This window comes from Pseudopipra pipra, chromosome W (assembly GCF_036250125.1).
Source record: "Pseudopipra pipra isolate bDixPip1 chromosome W, bDixPip1.hap1, whole genome shotgun sequence".
Classification (NCBI taxonomy): domain Eukaryota; kingdom Metazoa; phylum Chordata; class Aves; order Passeriformes; family Pipridae; genus Pseudopipra; species Pseudopipra pipra.
Genome location: NC_087580.1, coordinates 1,876,852 through 1,898,145, shown reverse-complemented (window position 1 = coordinate 1,898,145; position 21,294 = coordinate 1,876,852). Strand labels below are relative to the sequence as shown.

The window sequence follows — 21,294 nt, the reverse complement described above, 5'->3', positions numbered from 1 at the left end:
ATTTTGGGCTGAATGTTGTTGTTTTGTGGGTTTTTATGGGCACAAGTTGCCCGGTGAGTCCTAGAGCTGGACTTGGGCAGGAGGAACGCCCAAGGCAATGCGCTCACACCTTGTTTCCCCCCCATCAGGATTTCTGCTTCCCAAAGGTTGGGCGGATGGAGGAGGAGGCTGCGAGGAAGAGGAAGATGCCGCGGGTCCCCCAAGCAGGAGAGGAGGAAGTCAGTGCCCCTTTGGGTCAGTCTTTTGTATTTTGTGGCCGTCCTGCCGGGGCTGGAGTTGGGGGGATGTCCTTGGGCTTTCCTTTGGGTCGGAGACAAATCCCCTGCGTGTCCTTGTTGCTTCCTACCCCAGGCCCCGAGGTGAGGCCGGAGAGCGCGGAGGACAAATCCCGGTGGCAGAGCCTGGTGGGAGAGGCCGTTTTGAAGGGCTCCCCGGCGCAGGAAGGCAGCGGGGAGGAAAAGGGCCGGAGATGCCCCCACAGGAGGGGCTCCAAAGCCAGCCCAGGGGGCTGTGAGGAGGAAAGAGCCAGCGTGGGCCGGGAAGGCGGCCGGAGCTTGAGGCGGAGCTGCGAGCTGGTGGTCCCTGAGCAGCCTCCCAGCAGGAAAAAGCCCTTCAGATGTTTGGAATGTGGGAAGAGCTTCAGCAGGAGCACCCATCTCCTCAGCCACCAGAACATCCACAGTGGGGAACGGCCCTACAAATGTGGGGAGTGTGGGAAAAGCTTCAGGCATAGCTCTACCCTCCGCACCCACCGTCGCATCCACAGTGTGGAACGGCCCTACACCTGTGGGGAGTGTGGGAAGAGCTTCAAACGGAGCTCCCACCTCCTCAGCCACCAAATGATCCACACTGGGGAACGACCCTACACGTGTGGGGAGTGTGGGAAGAGCTTCAAACGGAGCTCCCACCTCCTCAGCCACCAGATGATCCACAGTGGGGAAGGCCCTACACATGTGGGGAGTATGGGAAGAGCTTCAGGGACAGCTCCAGCCTTTGCAAACACCGTTGCATCCACTCCAGGGAATGGCCTTACATGTCCTTGGAATGTGGGAAGAGCTTCAGCACAAGAACCAAGCTGCTCAGCCACCAGCACATCCACACTGGGGAACAGCCCTACACGTGTAGGGAATGTGGGACAGCTCCACCCTCTCCACCCACCGTCGCCTCCACATCAGGGAGAGGCCCTTCCACTGTGGGGAGTGTGGGAAGAGCTTCAGGCAGAGCTCTTCCTTGACCTCCCACCAACGGACCCACCGGTAAGAGAAGCCCCGAGTGCCTCGACTGCGGGAAGAGCTTCGGCCGCTGCTCCAACTCCATCAGCCATGGGAGGACCCGCGTTGGATGATCCACAGGGACCCCCGTTGGGCACAGACCTGGTGTGCTGGTTTTAAAGTAAACCAGGAGGGGAAATGACAGTGGTGACATCACGGGGACATCGATGACATCACAGGGACATCGGTGACATCACAGGGACAGCGGTGACATTACGGGGACAGCTGTGACATCACAGGGACAGTGGTGACATCACCGCGGGTTAATTTTGGTGTGAAAATCTCCTGCTTTGGGCAATAAATTCTGGCTTCTGCTCCGGCATCTGGCAGTTCCTCCCTGGGAACCAGAAATGGGAATGGGGACAGGGGGAATGGGAATGGGAACACCTGGAATGGGAATGGGAACATTGGGAGCAGACTGGGAACAACAGGAATGGGAATGGAGACATCAGGAACTGGGAATGGGGACACCGGGATTGGGAATGGGGACACCGGGGAGAGGGATGGAGACACTGGGAGCAGGTTAGGGAGCCCAGGAATGGGAATGGGGACACCTGGAATTGGAATGGAGACACCAGGAACTGGGATGGGAACACCCGGAATGGGAATGGGAACATTGGGAGCAGATTGAGGACACCAGGAATTGGAATGGGGACACCGGGATTGGGAATGGGGACACCGGGGAGAGGGATGGAGACACTGGGAGCAGGTTAGGGAGCCCAGGAATGGGAATGGGGACACCTGGAATTGGAATGGAGACACCAGGAACTGGGATGGGAACACCCGGAATGGGAATGGGAACATTGGGAGCAGATTGAGGACACCAGGAATTGGAATGGGGACACCAGGAATGGGAATGGGAACACAGGGAATGGGAATGGGGACATGGGAGACCAGGATAGGGATAGTGGGGACAGGAACGGGGATAATGGGAGCAGGTTGGCACAGCAGGAAGTGGGAATGGGGACAGGGATGGGAACCCCAGGAATGGGAATGGGGAGAGGGATGGGAATGGGGACAGGGATGGGAACCCAAGGAATGGGAATGGGGACAGGGATGGGAACGTGTCTCCCCAGGAGTTGGTTCAATACAAAGGTCGGTCCCTGGCTCGAGGCCACGGGATGCCCCTTCTTTGGGAATGTCTGGGAACCAGGTGTCAAAGGTTTGAAAAGAGGTGTTGGAATTGTTTCCCAGTGTCCCCCCCATTCCCATCTGTGTCTCCCGGGATGGGGTGGGTTGGAGCGGAGCCGCAGGCGCTGGGCAGGGGCAGTGGGGGGAGGGCGGCTCTCGGGGACACCGCGGTGGCCGCGGGGAGGGCAGGGGGTCCTTTGTTCGGGGGCTTTTGGGGTTTGTCCGGGACCGGACAGAGCGGGAGCTGATTTTGGCCACCTTGTTCTCTTTCCCTGAGAGGAAGTTTTTTCCCCACGGGACACCTCGTGGAGAAAGACCGAGAGAGAGAGAGAGAGCCCGACCCATCTGGGAGCGAGGTGTTCTGCTTTGGGGACTGCCCCTGGGAAAAGGGACTCCTTCACTGCTGGCTGCAAGCACACGGGGGTGAGAGAGCTTTGAACTGCCGGGACAGTTTCTCCCCCCCACCTGGGGATTTGGGACTTTGTTTTGTTTCTTCTGAAAGTTTTTGGTTGCACCATTTGTTGTTTATTCAGATTTTGTTAATAAAAGGTTTCTTCTTTTTCACATTTCCACCTGAAGTCTCTTAATTTCTAAGTTGTAATCTTGTTAAACTAAGACCCAGTGCCCTCAGGGCAGGAGGAGGAAAGGAGACCAAGAGGTACCGTGGCCACTCAAACTGCAGAGGAACAACCTGTGTCGGTAGCAGCTACCGCTCTACAGAAGAAATCCAAGACCAAATCAGCTCAGTTAGTGAGGGATGAAGGGGAAGCAGAGCCCTCAGAACAGGAGCAAGAGGCAGGGCCAGAGATAATCACCCGATCCCCATCCCCAGATGAGTGTGAGAGATGTGAAAAGATTTCAGCCTCCAGCTGGGAGAGCCCCTGCTGACCTGGCTGCTCCAGTGCTGGGATATCATGGCCCAGCATATGGAACTAGGTGGGAGTGCAGCCAGGCAACTGGGATCCCTGTCCTGGGATGTTGGGATTGACCAGGGGAGTGGGAAGAGGACAGAGAGGGGATAAGAGCCGGGTACAGGCTTGGGAATTACCAGGAGGGCTTTTGAAAGGAGTGTAGGGGAAAGGGATGTCTAAGAACAAGTCCCTCAGGAGAGGGAAACAGAGAGGCTGAGTTTTGACCCCAGCACAGAAATGTGCAGGGCAGAGCAGAGAATATGCCCACACAAGATTCTTGTGCGTCCGTCTTTGCAGTTCTGACAGGCACTTCTTGTCACAGCCTGTCCTCTCCATTCCAGAATAGGCCCTGGCAACCAGAGAACCAACACCCCACACCATAGTGCAGACCAACCCATGTGCTTTGGGCCCTTTTGTTGTCCTATCCATTCTGGCCTATCATCTCTATTCTGGAATAGCCTCTGGAAACCAAAGAACCAAGCCCCCACCATGTGACAGTTCAACCCCATCCGTGTGCCAAGGGCCCCTTTGTGATGTCACAGCCTGTCCTCTCCATTCTGGAATAGCCCCTGGAAACCAAAGAACCAACACCTCACACCCCCACAGTGCAGCCCCACCTGTCTGCCACAGGACTCTTTGGGATGTCACGGCCTTTCCCCCAGGAAAGAAAGCCTGGAACCTTCGGGTTTCACATGCAGTTGGGGGGCCACCTTGGGCACTCCATGGGCAGAAAGAGCTTTCTGTCCTGCCGCCTTTTGTCTGGCAGGAATCTTCAGCTGTGTTCAATTTGGGCAGTCAGACTGGCAATTTCAGTGCAGGGCTCCTGCAAGTGAACGACAGCCCTTCCCTCCAGGAAGGAAACCCCTTACCCTCGGTCTCTTCTCCTGTTCCTTAAAACACAACCTGCAGGGGAGCTTTCTGGGATCTCTTCTCTTGGGTATTGGGAAGACAGACCCACTCCCATGTTTGACACCTCAGGCAAAACCACCCTCTAACACCTGGACATCAGTTCTCAAAACTTTTAACTCTTTTTACATTTTAGCAGACAAAGGAATTCCTGTCCATTGGCTTACCAGTTCTCTGCAGGAATTCTTATTCTCTCTTCTATTGGCTCTTGATTTCTCACTTTGCATGATGCTTAGTCCACAATTTTTGTCCTTTTCTTGTCTTTTCCCTAGATAGGGAGAGCCTCAGGAACTGTGTTAGTTTTTTCTTTGTCTCTGGTTTCTCTAAGGGTCTTTGTGGTTTGGAAATTCTGCCTTCTTGGTGTCCAGGTCTCAAAAAGAGATTTCTCTGCCAGGTCTCTGACCACTGAAATATGGCAGGCCTTAAGCTTTTACTTTGTTTTTCTAACAAATGGCCATGGCCCAGAACTTGTCCATCATCCATTGTCTATTGCCCCCATTCAATCTCCTGCCAGCAGTTTCTCCCCACTGCTGGGTGGGCTCCTTTGTCAAGCACTAGAACTTGTTGGGTAACAGGCCCAGTCCTGTTGCCTATTTTTCGTGGGGATGTGCAGGAGGGCATTGAGTCTTCCAGGAGCAAACTGGCAGAGGACCCCAAGCTGGCTTGCAGTGTGGATGTGCTGGAGGGTAGGAAGGCTGTGCAGAGGGTCCTGGCCAGGCTGGACCTCTGGGCAGAGACTGTGGGCATGAGGTTCAAGAGTGCCTTTGGTGCTTTCGGGGCCTTTGGCCACAAGAACCCCCTGCAGCTCCAGGCCGGGGGCAGAGGAGCTGCAAAGGGTCCCCTTGGGAGAGGCCCTGGGGGTGCTGGTGGACAGAGGCTGAACCTGAGCCAGCGGGTGCCCGGGTGGGCAAGAAGGCCAAGGGCAGGCTGGCCTGGATCAGAAAGAGTGTGGCAGCAGGAGCAGGGCAGTGATGCTTCTGCTGGACTGGGCACTGGTGAGGCCACCCCTGGAGTGCTGTGTCCAGCTCTGGGCCCCTCAATTCAGGGAGAACCTTGAGGGGCTGGAGTGGGTGGAGAGCAGGGCAATGGAGCTGGGCAAGGGTCTGCAGTGCATGTCCTGTGAGGAGCAGCTGAGGGAGCTGGGGTTCTCCAAGCTGGAGAAGAGGAGGCTCAGGGCTGACCTTCTCCCTGTCCACAACTTCCTGACAGGAGGCTGGAGCCAGGTGGGGGTCAGCCCCTTCTCCAAGGCAACAGGCGACAGGACAAGAGGACACGAGGACCTGCCTGTCAGGGGCTGTTTGTCAGGGACAGGAGCAGGACTTTTTGGAGAGAAACAGGGATTGAAATGGGCTGCCCAGGGAGGTGGTGGAGTCACCGTCCCTGGAGGTGTTTAAGCAAAGACTGGCCATGGCACTGAGTGCCGTGCTCTGCTTGACGTGCTGGGGATGGGGTGTAGGCTGGACACCAGTTGATCTCACAAGTCTCTGCCAACCTCAGGGACTCTGGGCTTCTGTACCAGCCCAGCCTTTGGGGACAGCGTGCTGGTGGCTCAGAGGCTCTGTCCTTGCCTTGCCTTGCCCATCTCCTGGCTGCCAGGCAAGGGCCTTGTGACATCACAGCCTCTGTGGAACAGCGCGGTGGCTGAAAACTGTCAGGGCTGCGTCCCCGTGCCCAGAGCCTGGGCAGAAGTCGGCTGGCAGGGACGGGCAGAGACTGTGCAGAGGTGTCAGCTCGTCCCGCAGCAGCACGATGCCCAGCCAGGGCATCTCCTGGCTCCTCAGGCTCTCGGTGCTCCTGCTCTTGCCTGGCCCACTCGAGCCTTGCAGCCGTGCCACAGGTGCCATTGCTGAGAACCGGGGTTTTCCTTGGATGGCCCCTTGCCAGAAAAGGCAGGAGAGGCTGGAGAGAGGGGAAGGAGGGGGGTCAGGCCGCTGGGATGGTGCCGGCGGGCCGTGAGCCCGAAGCCAGCAAGGCCTTGGGCCCACACGGTGTCAGGGGAGGACTGAGAGCCCCCAGGGAGGAGGAAAGCTGGGCAGGCCCCAAGGCTCCTGGGCCTCTTCCTTGCCAGCCCTTTGGCCAAGGCCCCGAGGCAGAGGTGGGGCTCAGCCCCTGCACAGCAATGGGGCACAGGCTGAGCCCCAGGGACACCAGAGCCAGGCGGCCTGAGCTCTTCTTCCTGCAGCGTCTGCCTGGGGCAGCCCAGCCAGGCCTGAGTCTCTGCAGGAGAGGCCAAGCCCAGCCAGAGAGGGCTCAGCCCTCTGAGGCTGCACTCACTGCAAAGGGAACAAAACATTGCCCAGAGGACATCCTGCCCCCAAATGGAGAACTGGAAATGTCAAGAATAAAAGTCATCCCCCTCAATTAGCCAAGAAATGTTTAGACCTCTTTCCTAAAAGCATCCAGGACTCGGGTCACCCAGTTTTCTCTCGGACAAGGCTTTGCAGGGGCTGCTTGGGAAAGGGAAGCCCTGGGGCCCCAGTGCAGATGGGTGGGGCTGCACTCTGGGGGGGTCGGCCTTTGGCTCTTGGCTTCCAGGGGCCACCAGGAGTCAGTGAGCCGGGCTGGGGACGAGGGGTAGGACTGGCTGGGATTGCCTCTGGGGCCTGGCCCAGAAAATGGAAGTGTCCCCATGGGGCAGCTGGAAAGGGCCCAGGAAGGAACTGCTGCCCCAGCGCAGGCTGTGGCAGTGGGGAGTGTGCAGGGGGAGGAGGCTGGGCCAGAGCAGGGCTGGGCAAGAACGACCAAGCCGCGGGTGGGTTCTCCCCCGGCCCCCAGGGCCCAGCCCCTGATGGGAGGGCCTTGGGCAGGGCCTGGGGCGACTGCAGGAACCTCCGAGGCAGCCCAAGGGCCGTGCTTTTGGCAGGTGGGTTGACAGGCCCAGCTCTCTGCAAGAGAAGTTGAGGGCTCTGAGGCAGAGAGGGGATCAGAGCCGGGCCCAGGCTTGGGAATTGCCGGGTGGAGAAAGGGATGTCTAAGAACAAGTCCCTCAGGAGAGGGAAACAGAGAGGCTGAGTTTTGACCCCAGCACTAGGGTGTGCAGGGCAGAGCAGAGAATATGCCCACATAAGATACTTGTGCGTCCGTCTTTGCAGTTCTGACAGGCACTTCTTGTCACAGCCTGTCCTCTCCATTCCAGAATAGGCCCTGGCAACCAAAGAACCAACACCCCACACCATAGTGCAGACCAACCCATGTGCTTTGGGCCCTTTTGTTGTCCTATCCATTCTGGCCTATCCTCTCCATTCTGGAATAGCCTCTGGAAACCAAAGAGCCAAGCCCCCACCATGTGACAGTTCAACCCCATCCATATGTCAAGGGCTCCTTTGTGGTGTCACAGCCTGTCCTCTCCATTCTGGAATGGGCCCTGACAACCAAAGAACCAATGCCCTTGTGGGGGGGGAAGAAACAGTTTTCCCTCTAAAGTTAAAAAATGGTAACCCCCAGGGGGTGGTGACCCTTAGGATTAAACCAATGAGCACTTCTGCAAAATATAAACATATCACCCAGACCAGAAAAGAAGGTTAACTGTAGTTGTTGTTGTTGAAGTAGCCATATTCTGAGGCCACAAGGTGAAGGGGCAATAGCCCTGTTGGGGGCTATGGCCCCCACCCAACCCCTGGCTGGGGGGCTACGGGGACTTGGAACAGTGTTAGACTGCGCTAAGTATCTGTAGCTGAGAGCTGGGAGGTTTTTTCCCTCCACCGTGAGCAGCAGAAGCAGCGGCAGAGCAGTACTGACCGGAGAAACGGTGGCAGAGAGCCAGAAGAAGATAAGAACTGAAGAAGCAGCAAACCAAGCACGCAGCTAATCAGAGAGACACAGAGTTGTCTGAAGAGAGAGAAAGTTTGGGTAAGAACTAAAACAAACTTCCCAAACCCCTCTGCGACCTCCTAGGAAGGAGGAGGAGATGGACTCTTGAGAAGAGTCTTGGAGTGCTACAACATTGAAAAGAGAGGAGCTGAGAAGCTCAAGGCATCCCGAAGCTGGACCGGGACAGCCAGAAGGAATGCGGAGGGGTGACCTTGGCCCCCACATTGCTGCTGCCAGGCTGGCAGCCTGAGACAGAGCACAGGAGCTCTGATAGAACTCTTGAGGCAAAGGTTTTCAGCTGAAAGCTGCCCGAGACGTTCTGACTCAGGGGTGAATCCCCTGAGGAAGGGACCTTCATGGGATGTCTTACACCCCATGATATGACATGGTGAGGCGAGCCTTGTCCCTGCTACGCAGCCCACAGAAGAGAAAGACCCTCGCTTGGAGTCGAAGGGCCGAGAGGGGCTTGGAGACCCCCCTTGTGTGTACTGGCAGAGATCCAGTTCCAGCTGCTGCATGGAAGAAGAGAGCCTGCTGCCCTAGAGACACTGCTGCTCTGAGAGTGGAAAGGATCTCTTCCTTCTTCCCTTCCGGACTTTTCTTTGGAGGAAGAAGAGATTTGATCCATTGGAAATACTCCTTTATCATGGTAGAGATAGTTGAGATTGTGTCTCTAATGTATTATAATATTTATCTATACAGTCAATGTAATATAATCCTTTCCCCCCATTTTGAGTCTCATGTGTTGTCTGGAAAACCCATCTCACACTGGGCTGAGATGTGGGAGGGGGGCTTGAACTCAAGAATTGGATTTTGGGCCTCTCAAACCATTACAGCCCTACAACCCCAAAGTGAAGCCCCACCTTTGTGCCATGGGCCCTCTTGTGATGTCACGGGCTGTCGTCTCCATTCTGGAATAGCCCCTGGAAACCAAAGAACCAACACCTCACACCCCCACAGTGCAGCCCCACCCCTCTGCCACGGGACTCTTTGGGATGTCACGGCCTTTCCCCCAGGAAAAAAAGCCTGGAACCTTTGGGTTTCACATGCAGTTGGGGGCCACCCTGGGCACTCCATGGGCAGAAAGAGTTTTCTGTCCTGGCACTTTTTGTCTGGCAGGAATCTTCAGCTGTGTTCAGTTTGGGCAGTCAGACTGGCAATTTCAGCGCAGGACTCCTGCAAACCAAGGACAGCCCTGCGCTCCAGGAAAGAAACCCCTTACCCTCGGTCTCTTCTCCAGTTCCCTAAAACACAACCTGCAGGGGAGCTTTCTGAGATCTCTTCTCTTGGGAATTGGGAAGACAGACCCACTCTCATGTTTAACACCTCAGGCAAAACCACCCTTTGAACACCTTTCGCAACCTACTCCAACCTTTCCCAAAGCCCAGATTTTACAGGCGTCCTGTAATTATGGCCCCGGGGATGGACAGGGGGATTGGGGACCCCCCACTGCCGATCTGATCCCCCCAGAGCCCCAGGGAACCACTCCAGGGATCAAGGGACACCCAGGGACCCCCAGGGCACCCCTCTGCCTGCTCTCCCACACCCCCTTGCCCCCCTCTCCCACCCCTTTCCAACGTCCCCACAATCCCCAGAACCCCCCGCCCCTCACTTTCGGGCTCCCACCACCCTCCCACTCACTCTGGGCCTTCTGACCCCCCTCCCACTCACTTTTGGGGCTTCCAACCCCTCTTTTCTCCCCTCTTTCCCACTCTTTCACACCCCACCCCCCTGCCCGCCCCCCCCGCTCACCCGACAGCTCCTCGCCCGCAGCCGGGGGGGCTCCCAGCACCACCAGCACCGCCAGCACGGCCCCAGCTCCCCGCACACGCTCCATGCCCAGCGCCGGACAGCTGCTGACAGCCCAAAACCAGCCGGGCGGCGCCGTTTTGGGGGGTTTGGGGCGCGCTGGGCTTGGTTGAGGGCTCAGTTGGGACCCTTTTTTCGAGGCGTCTTCCCGGCGACTGATGAGTCATCAGCGCGGCGCGCTGGGATTGGGCGCGGGCGGCGTGGGCGCTTTGGGATTGGCTGAGGGTCGTTGGGGGCCCCCGCGGCAGCCCCGGGGCTGAGGGGTTCGGGGGGGTCCGTGGGCTGCAGGGGAGGGGGGAGCTCAGATGAACCCAAAAATGCCCAGCCAGGGCTCCCAAAGCTCAGGTCAACCCAAAACCGGCCACCCAGGGCTCCCACAGATCAGGGAATCTCAAACAGAGGATCAAGTTGTCCCGGAGTTCAGAGTTGCCCCAAACAAGAGGGAGATGGGGGGCTGAGGATGCCCAATCCCCCTTTTTTCCGGCATTTCTGGTTGTACTGGGTCTTAGTTCAACAAGATTACAACTTAGAAATTAAGAGACTTCAGGTGGAAGTGTGGAAAAGAAGCAGCTTTTTATTAACAAAATCTGAATAAACAACAAATGGTGCAACCAAAAACTTTCAGAAGAAACAAAACAAAGTCCCAAATCCCCAGGTGGGGGGGAGAAACTGTCCCGGCAGTTCAAAGCTCTCGCAGCCCCGTGTGCTCGCAGCCAGCAGTGAAGGAGTCCCTTTTCCCAGGGGCAGTCCCCAAAGCAGAACACCTCGCTCCCAGATGGGTCGGGCTCTCTCTCTCTCTCTCTCTCTCTCTCTCTCTCGGTCGTTCTCCACGAGGTGTCCCATGGGGAAAAAACTTCCTCTCAGGAAAAGAGACCAAGGTGGCCAAAATCAGCTCCCGCTCTGTCCGGTCCCGGACAAACCCCAAAAGCCCCCGAACAAAGGACCCCCCGCCCTCCCCGCGGCCACTGCGGTGTCCCCGAGAGCCGCCCTCCCCCCACTGCCCCTGCCCAGCGCCTGCGGCTCCGCTCCAACCCACCCCATCCCGGGAGACACGGATGGGAATGGGGGGGACACTGGGAAACAATTCCAACACCTCTTTTCAAACCTCTGACACCTGGTTCCCAGACATTCCCAAAGAAGGGGTTTCCCGTGGCCTCGAGCCAGGGACCGACCTTTGTGTTGAACCAACTCCTGCAGAGACACGTTCCCATCCCTGTCCCCATTCCCATTCCTGGGGTTCCCATCCCTGTCTCCATTCCCACTTCCTGCTGTGCCAACCTGCTCCCAGTGTCCCCGTTCCTGTCCCCACTATCCCTATCCTGGTCTCCCATGTCCCCATTCCCATTCCCGGTGTCCCAATTCCCATTCCTGGTGAATCCAACCTGCTCCCAATGTCCCCATTCCCGTTCCTGGAGTTCCCATTCCCATTCCTGCTGTCCCCATTCCCGTTCCTGGAGTTCCCATTCCCATTCCCATTCCTCCAGTGTCCCCATCCCTGTCCCCAATGTCCCCATCCCAGTCCCCCCTGTCCCCATTCCTATTCCTGGTTCCCACAGAGGAACTGCCGGATGCCGGAGGAGGGAGCCAGGATTTATTGCCCAAAGCAGGAGATTTTCACACCCAAATTAAAGCCTCAGGAATAATTGTGGTCCTGGGTTTCACACGGGAAAAAGCAGGAAGTTGATCCATCGGGAAGAGCCGCAGGGGGGCCGGGGTGGGTGGGAGCAGCGGGATGAGCTCTGCCAGCAGCTCCTGCCTTTCTGCAGGGAGAGGGAAGGGGCAGATCCAGCTCCGGGATTGCTCAGGCTGTGATTCCTGCTGGGATGAGAGTGGGGAAAGGAGTCACCATGTCCCTGTTCCCATCCCAGGGGATGGAGCCGGCTGTGGAGCCCAGGGAGAGTAGGAACTGCTCCGGAATCCCACCTGATCCTGCTCCGTCCATCCCACCACAATCCCACTCCATCCATCCCACGCCAATCCCACCCCAGAATCCAGCCCTGATCCCAGTCCACAATTCCACCTGATCCCACTCTGGAATCCTGCCCTGAGCTGGAATCCCCTTCCAATCCCGCTCCAGCCATTAGGCCCCCATTCCCCTCTGGAATCCCGGCATCCATCCTGGGATCCCTGCCCAGAGGATCTGGATCCACACACGCTGCTGGGACTCACTGGTGGGCGCGGGGTCGTATCCATTCCCCTCCCTCTTCCCTATAGAAAGAAAGCGGGATCAGCACCCGAGGCACAGGATCCCTGGAATGCTGCCGAGCAGAACCGTGCCCCTTCCCTACCCCCATCCCGGGAGTTACCGGATCGGAGCTTCCAGACACCGACTCCCACGAGGCCGATGATGATGATGATGGCAGCGATGACGGACACAGTGTCCTAGTTAGAACAGCTGGGACCGATTCCTCACTGGATGGGTGTAGCCCAAAACTGGATTCTATGGCCTTCCATGCCATTTTCCCAGGAACTGTTGTCAGGAGAGGCCTGCCAGGTGGGGGGGATGTCCTGAGCACCCTCATATCCTTTTTTGGACTGAGCATCCTCATAGCCTTTTATGGAATTGCCCACTCTGAGGGAAGAACTAAGCATCCTTTTATGGAATTGCCTGCTCTGAGGGGAGGACTGGGTATTCCTGCCTGAACTGGAGAATATATAAACCTGGATTTTCGGAACCTTTTTACCACTTGTGGGATCCAGAGGAGGACTGCAGCTCACCGCTCTCAACCAGCCTGAGACCACCACCCTCAACTGGACTGCAATCCCCACTTTTGACCAGACTGCAACAGCTCTCCCACCAGCAGGTTTTTTTCCCCTCTCCCTTTAGTTTGGACTCGGGGGGGGCCCAAGGAACAGCACTTTGTTCATGGCCCAGGGTGCTGGGTTCTACATTTGGGTTTTGTGGATTAAAACCAATTGCTTGTCTGTATAATCAGACTTATTGGGCAAAGGAGACCAAGGAAGGCCCAAGGGGGGCTCAAGGGGGGTCCAAGGGGTCAAGGAGGCTGGGCCAGGGGTGGAAGGGCTGCAGGGGGCGGATCCCGGAGGAGGAAACCCGCCAAAAGCGGCGGCCCAGCCGAGGGAGGAGCCGAGCGGGAGCACAAAGAAGAGCAGCCCAAAGGTCCTGGTGGTCGCTCGGCAATGGCGGGGGGGGCGAGAGCGGTTTGGGGGCCCCCCGTGAGAGCCGGGGGGGAACCCTGGTAGCCGCGGAGTGAGGAGAGTGGAGAGGGGCGATCCCGGAGCTGGGGGACCCCCAGAATGCTGGAGGGGGGGGGGGGCAGAGAGGGAGCGCCGGGCCCCTTAAGCGGGGGTCCCGGAGAGGGCGAAGGCCTTGGAGTGTGGAGAGGAGGGGGGGCCTTGAGGCGGGGTGGGAGCCGAGAGCGCCAAGAGGTTTGCGAGGGTGGGAGGCGAGAGAGGAGGGCCGGCCGGCCCCGGGAGGCAGAGTGGGGAGAAGTGAGCCCTGGGACCCCCCTGGCAACACTAAAGGGGACCCCAGAGAGTGGGAACCCCCCGGAGCCGCGGGACCCCCGGCAGCCGGGAGAAGGGGGACCCCCAGTGCAGGCAGAAGTGCCATCAGGCCAGACAGGGGGGACCCCCCTAACCCCAGAGAGCAGAGAGGGGGAACTCCTGGGAGGGGATTTTGGGCTGAATGTTGTTGTTTTGGGGGTTTTTATGGGCACAAGTTGCCCGGTGAGTCCTAGAGCTGGACTTGGGCAGGAGGAACCCCCAAGGCAACGCGCTCACACCTTGTTTTTCCCCCCCCATCAGGATTTCTGCTTCCCAAAGCTTGGGCGGATGGAGGAGGAGGTTGCGAGGAAGAGGAAGATGCCACGGGCCCCCCAGGCAGGTGAGGAGGAAGTCAGTGCCCCTTTGGGTCGGTCTTTTGTGGCCGTCCTGCCGGGGCCGGAGTTGGGGGGATGTCCTTGGGCTTCCCTCTGGGCCGGAGGTAAATCCCCTGCGTGTCCTTGTTGCTTCCTGCCCCAGGCCCCGAGGTGAGGCCGGAGAGCGCGGAGGACAAATCCCGGCGGCAGAGCCTGGTGGGAGAGGCCGTTTTGAAGGGCTCCCCGGCGCAGGAAGGCAGCAGGGAGGAAAAGGGCCGGAGATGCCCCCGCCGGAGGGGCTGCAAAGCCAGCCCAGGGGGCTGTGAGGAGGAAAGAGCCAGCGTGTGCCGGGAAGGCGGCCGGAGCTTGAGGCGGAGCTGCGAGCTGGTGGTCCCTGAGCAGCCTCCCAGCAGGGAAAAGCCCTTCAGGTGTTTGGATTGTGGGAAGAGCTTCAATAAGAGAACCAACCTCCAGAGGCACCAGCACATCCACACTGGGGAACGGCCCTACACGTGTGGGGAGTGTGGGAGGAGTTTCACTCAGAGCTCCAACCTGCTCCAACACCAGATGATCCACAGTGGGGAACGGCCCTACACGTGTGAGGAGTGTGGGAAGAGCTTCAGTGACAGCTCCACCCTCCGCACCCACCGTCGCATCCACACCGGGGAACGGCCCTACACGTGTGGGGAGTGTGGGAAGAGCTTCAGTGACCGCTCCACCCTCCGCAACCACCGTCGCATCCACAGTGGGGAACAGCCCTACACGTGTGCGGAGTGTGGGAAGAGCTTCAGGAAGAGCTCCACCCTCCACAGTCATCGACGCATCCACAGTGGGGAACGGCCCTACATGTGTGGGGAGTGTGGGAAGAGCTTCAGTGACAGCTCCACCCTCCGCAACCACCGTCGCATCCACAGTGGGGAACAGCCCTACACGTGTGGGGAGTGTGGGAAGAGTTTCAGGCAGATCTCCCACCTGCTCCGACACCAGATGATCCACAGTGGGGAACGACCCTACACATGTGAGGAATGTGGGAAGAGCTTCACTCAGATCTCTGACCTGCTCCGACACCAGATGATCCACAGTGGGGAAGGCCCTACACGTGTGCGGAGTGTGGGAAGAGCTTCAGGGACAGCTCCAGCCTTTGCAAACACCGTTGCATCCACACCAGGGAATGGCCCTACAAGTGCTTGCAATGTGGAAAGAGCTTCAGCACAAGCACCAAGCTGCTCAGCCAGCAGCACATCCACACTAGGGAACAGCCCTACACATGTAGGGAATGTGGGACAGCTCCACCCTCTACACCCACCATCGCATCCACATCAGGGAGAGGCCCTACAACTGTTGGGATTGTGGGAAGAGCTTCAGGCAGAGCTCTTCCTTGACCTCCCACCAACGGACCCACCGGTAAGAGAAGCCCCGAGTGCCCCGACTGCGGGAAGAGCTTCGGCCGCTGCTCCAACTCCATCAGCCATGGGAGGACCCGCGTTGGATGATCCACAGGGACCCCCGTTGGGCACAGACCTGGTGTGCTGGTTTAATGGTAAACCAGCAGGGGAAATGTCAGCGGTGACACCTGGAATGGGATGGAACACCTGGAATGGGAATGAGAATGCCTGGAATGGGAATGGGGACATAAAGAATAGGATGGGGCCAATAGCAATGGGATTGGAACACCAGGAATGGAAATGGGAAGACCTGGAATGGGAATGGGGACATTGGGAGCAGACTGGGGACACTAGGAATGGGAATGGGGGGCAGCAGGAATGGGAGTGGGGACACGTGGAATGGGGAGGGAACACCTGGAATGGGAATGGGAATTCCTGGAATGGGAACACCTGGAATGGAAACGGGGACACCAGGAATGGAAATGGGAACACTTGGAATGGGAATGGGGACACCAGGAATGGAAATGGGAACACCTGGAATGGGAATGGAGACACCTGGAATGGGAATGGGGACACCAGGAATGGAAATGGGAACACCTGGAATTGGAATGGAGACACCTGGAATGGGAACACCTGGAATGGGAATGGGGACACCAGGAATGGAAATGGGAACACCTGGAATTGGAATGGAGACACCAGGAATAGGAACACCTGGAATGGGAATGGGGACACCAGGAATGGAAATGGGAACACCTGGAATTGAAATGGAGACACCTGGAATGGGAACACCTGGAATGGGAATGGAGACACCTGGAATGGGAATGGGGACACCAGGAATGGAAATGGGAACACCTGGAATTGAAATGGAGACACCTGGAATTGGAACACCTGGAATTGGAATGGAGACACCTGGAATGGGAACACCTGGAATTGAAATGGAGACACCTGGAATGGGAACACCTGGAATGGGAATGGGGACACCTGGAATGGGAATGGGAACATTAGAAACGGGAACATTGGGAGCAGGTTGGGGACACCAGGAATGGGAATGGGAACATCTGGGATTTGAATGGGGACACCTGGAATGGGAATAGGGAAAACAGAGGTGGGATGGGAACACCTGGAATGGGAATGGGGACAATAGGAATGGGAATGGAGACAATAAGAATGGGAATGGAGACACCAAGAACTGGGAATGGGGAAAACAGAAGTGGGATGGGAACACCAGGAATGGGAGGAGGGACAATAGGAATGGGAATGGGGACACCTAAAATGGGATGGAACACCTGGAAAGAGAATTGGAACATGTGGAATGGGAATTGGAACACGTGGAACAGGAATGCAAACCCGTGGAATGGGAATGGGAATTCCTGGAATGGGAATGGGAACTCCTGGAATGGGAATGGGGACACCTGGAATGGGATGGGAACAACTAGAATGGGATGGGAACTCCTGGAATTGGAATGGGGACACCTGGAATGGGATGGGAACAACTAGAATGGTATGGGAACACCTGGAACAGGAATGCAAACCCGTGGAATGGGAACACCCGGGCCCGGGCTGTGTCCCTGGTGAAACAGGAGGCCAGGCCCAAAAGAGTTCACTAAGAAATTTGGGCCTGCTAACAAGCTCCCAACAGCCAAGACCATCTGGGCTCGTTCTGTTCTACTGACTGGAGCAAAGCTTCAGAGAATAGTACAGGAACATGTCCTAGGCCTAGAGGGGATAAATTAGAGAGACAGCAGGATCAGGGAGACATTGGAATAGGAGGAATAGGCCGGGAGCCAGGGCTTTTTCCAAGCTTCAGTGAGCGGGTCAAGAACAATGGAAGAGAAGGAAGGTCAAGCTGAGGAAGATGAGTTGAAGCCCCCAGAGCCATGGAGGAAGAGTGGAAGTCCCCTCAGGATTGAGGGCCAAGAGAAGCACCGCCCCAAGCCCCGCCTGAGCTCCACCTATACTCCGCCTGTTATTAATATGCAGAGATAGATGTTGGAATCACTTGAATATGCATTTAATCACAGCTGAAGATTGTATAAAAATGCTGATTTTGTGTGAAGCCTTGGAGCAAGTTTGTCCAGCACGAGCTGGCTTGCTCCCAACATTGAATAAACAAATACCTTGCTGCTTAAAGATAAAAAAGTCTCTGAGCAGTTTCTCTGACCGATTTTTCGGATTCAGCGCCCAGTCAGTCCCAGGATGATCCCAGTCACTCCTGGTCTCTCCCAGTTGCTCCCAGTTTCCTCCATGTGGTCCCAGTCATTCCCAGTTGCCCCCAGAAGCTTCCAGCATGATCCCAGTTGCTCACAGCCACTTCCAGTCATCCCCAGTGCACTCCCAGTTGCTCCCAGGATGATCCCAATCACCTCTTGCATGATCCCACTCACTCCTGGTATGATCCCAGTATGACCCCAGTCACCCTCAGTGTGGTCTCAGTTGCTCCCAGCATGGGCCAAGCTGCTCCCACTGTGATCCCAGTATGGTCCCAGTTGTCCCCTTTATGGTCCCAGTTGCTCCCAGTTGCCCCTAGCACAGATCCAGTCACTCCAAGTATGATCCCAGTCTTCCCTCCTGACAGTCCCACTCAATCCCAGTTGCTTCTCTTGTAAATCCAGTCACTCACAGTTCCTTCCAGTTGCCCCCAGCCTGGTCCTAATTCACCTTCACGTAGTCCCAGTCACTCCCAGTACAGTCCCAGTCACCCCCACCATGGTTGCAGACACTCCCAGTATATCCCAGTAGAGCCATCAGCATGCTCATAGTCCTTCCCAGTCACTCCCAGATGCCCCAGTAACATTCCCGTTTCCACCAGTATGATCCCAGTGACTCCAAGGCACTCCCACTATATCCTATGTGGCCTCCAGTTGCTCCCAGTAGCCCTCAGTGTGGTCCCAGTTGCTCCCAGTATGATCCCTCTTGCCCCAGTTCTGGTCCTGGAGGGACCCAGTGTGCTCAGATCCTGCTCCCGGGGGGTCCTGTTGGGTCCCAGTCCTGGTCCCAGTGTATCCTGGTGTCCCGGTCCATCCCAGTCAGTCCCATTCATCCCAGTCCATCCCAGTCAGTCCCAATCCATCCCGGTCCATTCCAGTCCATCCCAGTCCGTCCCAGTCCATCCCAGTCCCTTCCCAGCAGCCGCCGCCGTTTCCCGGGTCCTGCCCCCCCGCCCCCCCAAGATGCTGACGGGGGTCGGGGCTCCGTCTTTGCCTTCGTCTCCCTGGGCCTGCCTGGAATGAAGGGGCCGCTGGGACACTGCGCGACCTCCTGAAACCAAAGGAACCCTGGGAGAATTTGGATACTCCGGGAATCAAGGCACAATTGGGACACTGCAGGGCCCTATGGAAAAAAAGGAACCTTGTGACACTGCGGAATTCATGGAATCCAGGGGCCTTTGTGACAGGGGGGCCTCATGGAACCAAAGGAAGCCTGAGGTGTTTCAGAAGGTCATGGAATCAAGGGGCCACTGGGACACTGCAGGGCCTCTGGCAATTAAAGGAACACTGGGACACTGGGGCAGGACATCCCCCCTGCAATGGCACCAAGACAATGCCCCATTTGCAAAGGGGTCAGTGCTGAGCTGAGAGGGGGCCAGGACAAGGCAGGAGATGTTGGACCCCAGACTGGTTTCACCCCAAATGAAGCCCCTGATGGTGAGGGAACCTCTGGAGTCCAAGGACTGTCAGTCCATGGGTTTCTACCAGAAAGGGCCAGTCCCCTTTCCCAGGGGCAGGTTCTTCCAACAGAACCCTTCTTGGGGGTGTGTGGAGATTCCTGCCTTGGCTGGGGACCCCCCAAGGTCACTGCTGGAGGTTGAGAGCAGAGATCTCCCCACGAGCGCTGGTCTGGGGGAGTTCCATCCATCTCTAATTAAGAATTCTTGCTTGTTTGCCACCTTTAGTAGAATTGCTTCAACAATTGCTTTAGTGTAGTGTCCTGTCCTACCTTATCCTGTACTACTGGTAGTTTTAGTGTGTATGTTGTGTAGTAAATAATTCTGGTTTAGTCTTTTTGTCTGATCATTATTAAAAATAAGTAGTTCATTGATATAAATATAGTTGCTTTTCCATCATTAAAACCTGTGGGACAAAACTGGTTCAATCCCATCTCTATAATTCCTTAAATTCAAAGCGTTGGCATAACCCAAGGCTGAGATTGGATCCAGCTGCCCCCAGGCTCCTCTGGGAGCAGGAGTTTAGAAAGCCAGGGAGTCCATTCTGCACCTCGGGACTCCAGGGCAGGACTTCTCCAATCAACTTTGTCTAAGCCTTGAACTCCCCCTGCCACAGGGGGGATGGGGAAAAGGGAGTAGGAAAAGGGAGAAAAGGTGGGAAAAAGGGGGGGTGGGACCCCTTCATCTGAGGGGCCAAAGGGGTGGGACCCCCAAAGGGAGCACAGGGAAGCTGTGGTTTAGTGGGACAATAGGAAAGGGGTGGGAAAGAAGGGAAAAGTGGTGGGCTGAGACCCCCAAAACTGAGTGTGAGGGGTGTTGGGACCCCAAAGTTATTGGGAGGGGGGTGGGGGCCCCAAACTGAGTGCAGGGGGGATGTGTGGGTTGTGGGGACCATAGGAAAGGGGTGGGAGAGGGGCAGAAAAGGGGGGTGGGACAGTAGGAAGAGGAGTCCCAGTGAGGTCCCTTGGCGTCCCCATCACTTGAGCCCTGGAGCAGTTCCCTGGTGCTCTGGGGGGGTTGGATCTGCACTGGGGGGGTCCCCAACCCCCCTGTTCATCCCTGGGGGGCTGATGGGGGGTTCCCCACCACCCAACAGCCATTGCTGCAGTGGCCACAGGGGAAAGGTGGGAAAAGGGGGGTCTGGGGTGGCCCCTGAGCTCCCACCCTGCTGTGGGGTATCACAGCCAGCACGGCTTCCCGAGAGGAAAGGCCTGCTGATCAAACCTGAGTTACTTTATGACAACGTCACCCCCTGGCTGATCAAGGGAAGGCAGTTGATGGGACCTTTTTGGGTTTCAGTGAAGCTTCCCATAGTGTCTGTGCCCAGATCCCTCTGGACAAAGTGTCCAGCCCAGAGCTGGATAAACACACCCTGTGCTGGGCGAGCAATGGGCTCCCGGGTCGGGCACAGAGGGTGGCAGTGACTGGGGGGACATCAGATGGGGGTCACTAGGGGGGTTCCCCAGGGCTCCATCTGGGCCCTGTGCTCTCCAACATCTCCATCCATGACTTGGGCGCAGCACTGGAAGGGACACGGAGCAAGTTTGCAGATGACCCCAACCTGGGAGGAGCTGCTGAGTCCCTGGAGGGCAGGGAGGCCCTGCAGAGAGACCTGGACAGATGCCAGGGCTGGGAATCACCACCCATGGAAGTTCAACAAGGGGCAGTGCCGGATTCTGCCCCTGGGATGGGGCAACCCCAGATGTGGGGACAGAGTGGGAATGAGAGGCTGGAGAGCAGTGCTGGGAAAGGGCCCTGGGGGTCCTGGGGGGTGCCCACTTGGCCAGGAGTCAGCAGTGCCCTGGCAGCCAGGAGGGACAACCCTGTCCTGGGGGCATCAGGCCCAGCATGGCCGGGCCAGGGAGGGGATTGTCCCGCTCTGCTCTGCCCTGGGGCGGCCTCACCTCAATAGTGGGGCACTCTGGGGGGACACAATGGAAGGGAGAGATTGAGCCAGTAGAGAGTGTCCAAAGGAGGCCACCAGGATGGGGAAGGCTCTGCAGGGGAAGCCAAAGGAGGAGCAGCTCAGGGCACTTGGGGTGTTCAACTGCACAAGAGGAGACTGAGGGGAGACCTCATGGCAGTTCCAACTTCCTCAGGAGGGGCAGAGGAGGGGCAGGCCCTGAGCTCTGCTCTGGTGGGACCAGGGACAGCCCCCAGGGAATGGCCTGGAGTTGTGTCAGGGCAGGGTCAGGTTGGATGTTAGAAAGAGGTTCTTCCCCCCAAGGGGGGTTGGCACGGAACAGGCTCCCCAGGGCAGTGGGCACAGCATCAAGGCTGACAGATGTGGAAAGTATTGCAGAAACATGGTTAATAGAAAGAGGACATGAGAGAGAAGTTTTAGCTCTGTTCCCATGGTAAGAGAAAACTATTAGAAGGTCACTGTGTTTGAGAAACTGGGTACGTGACAGAAGAATAGAATATAGCGGATGGGAAAGCTGAGCAAATAGTAAATAGCAAACAAGTAACCATAAGAAGGTGAAAGAAATAGCATTTGTGCAAATATAACTTAGGTAATTAGAAGCCAATGATGAGCTTAGCTTTTGTAATATCTATGAAGCTAATTTGTAACCTTTATAAGCAATA

General features: G+C 57.0%; 2 protein-coding genes across 2 annotated transcripts in view; both read left to right on the top strand.

The window, feature by feature from the left end:
- Nucleotides 1-21,294, top strand: part of LOC135405761 (class I histocompatibility antigen, F10 alpha chain-like) — a 152,203-nt gene that overhangs the window by 73,761 nt on the left and 57,148 nt on the right. The gene's annotated exons all lie outside the window — the stretch shown is intronic.
- On the top strand, nt 156-15,257 carry LOC135405963 (zinc finger protein OZF-like). The gene is given in 6 exon segments (XM_064640476.1): nt 156-234; nt 352-933; nt 3,428-3,431; nt 14,073-14,746; nt 14,749-14,940; nt 14,943-15,257. Coding segments are annotated over 6 exon segments (1,656 nt in total). The 3' UTR covers nt 15,068-15,257.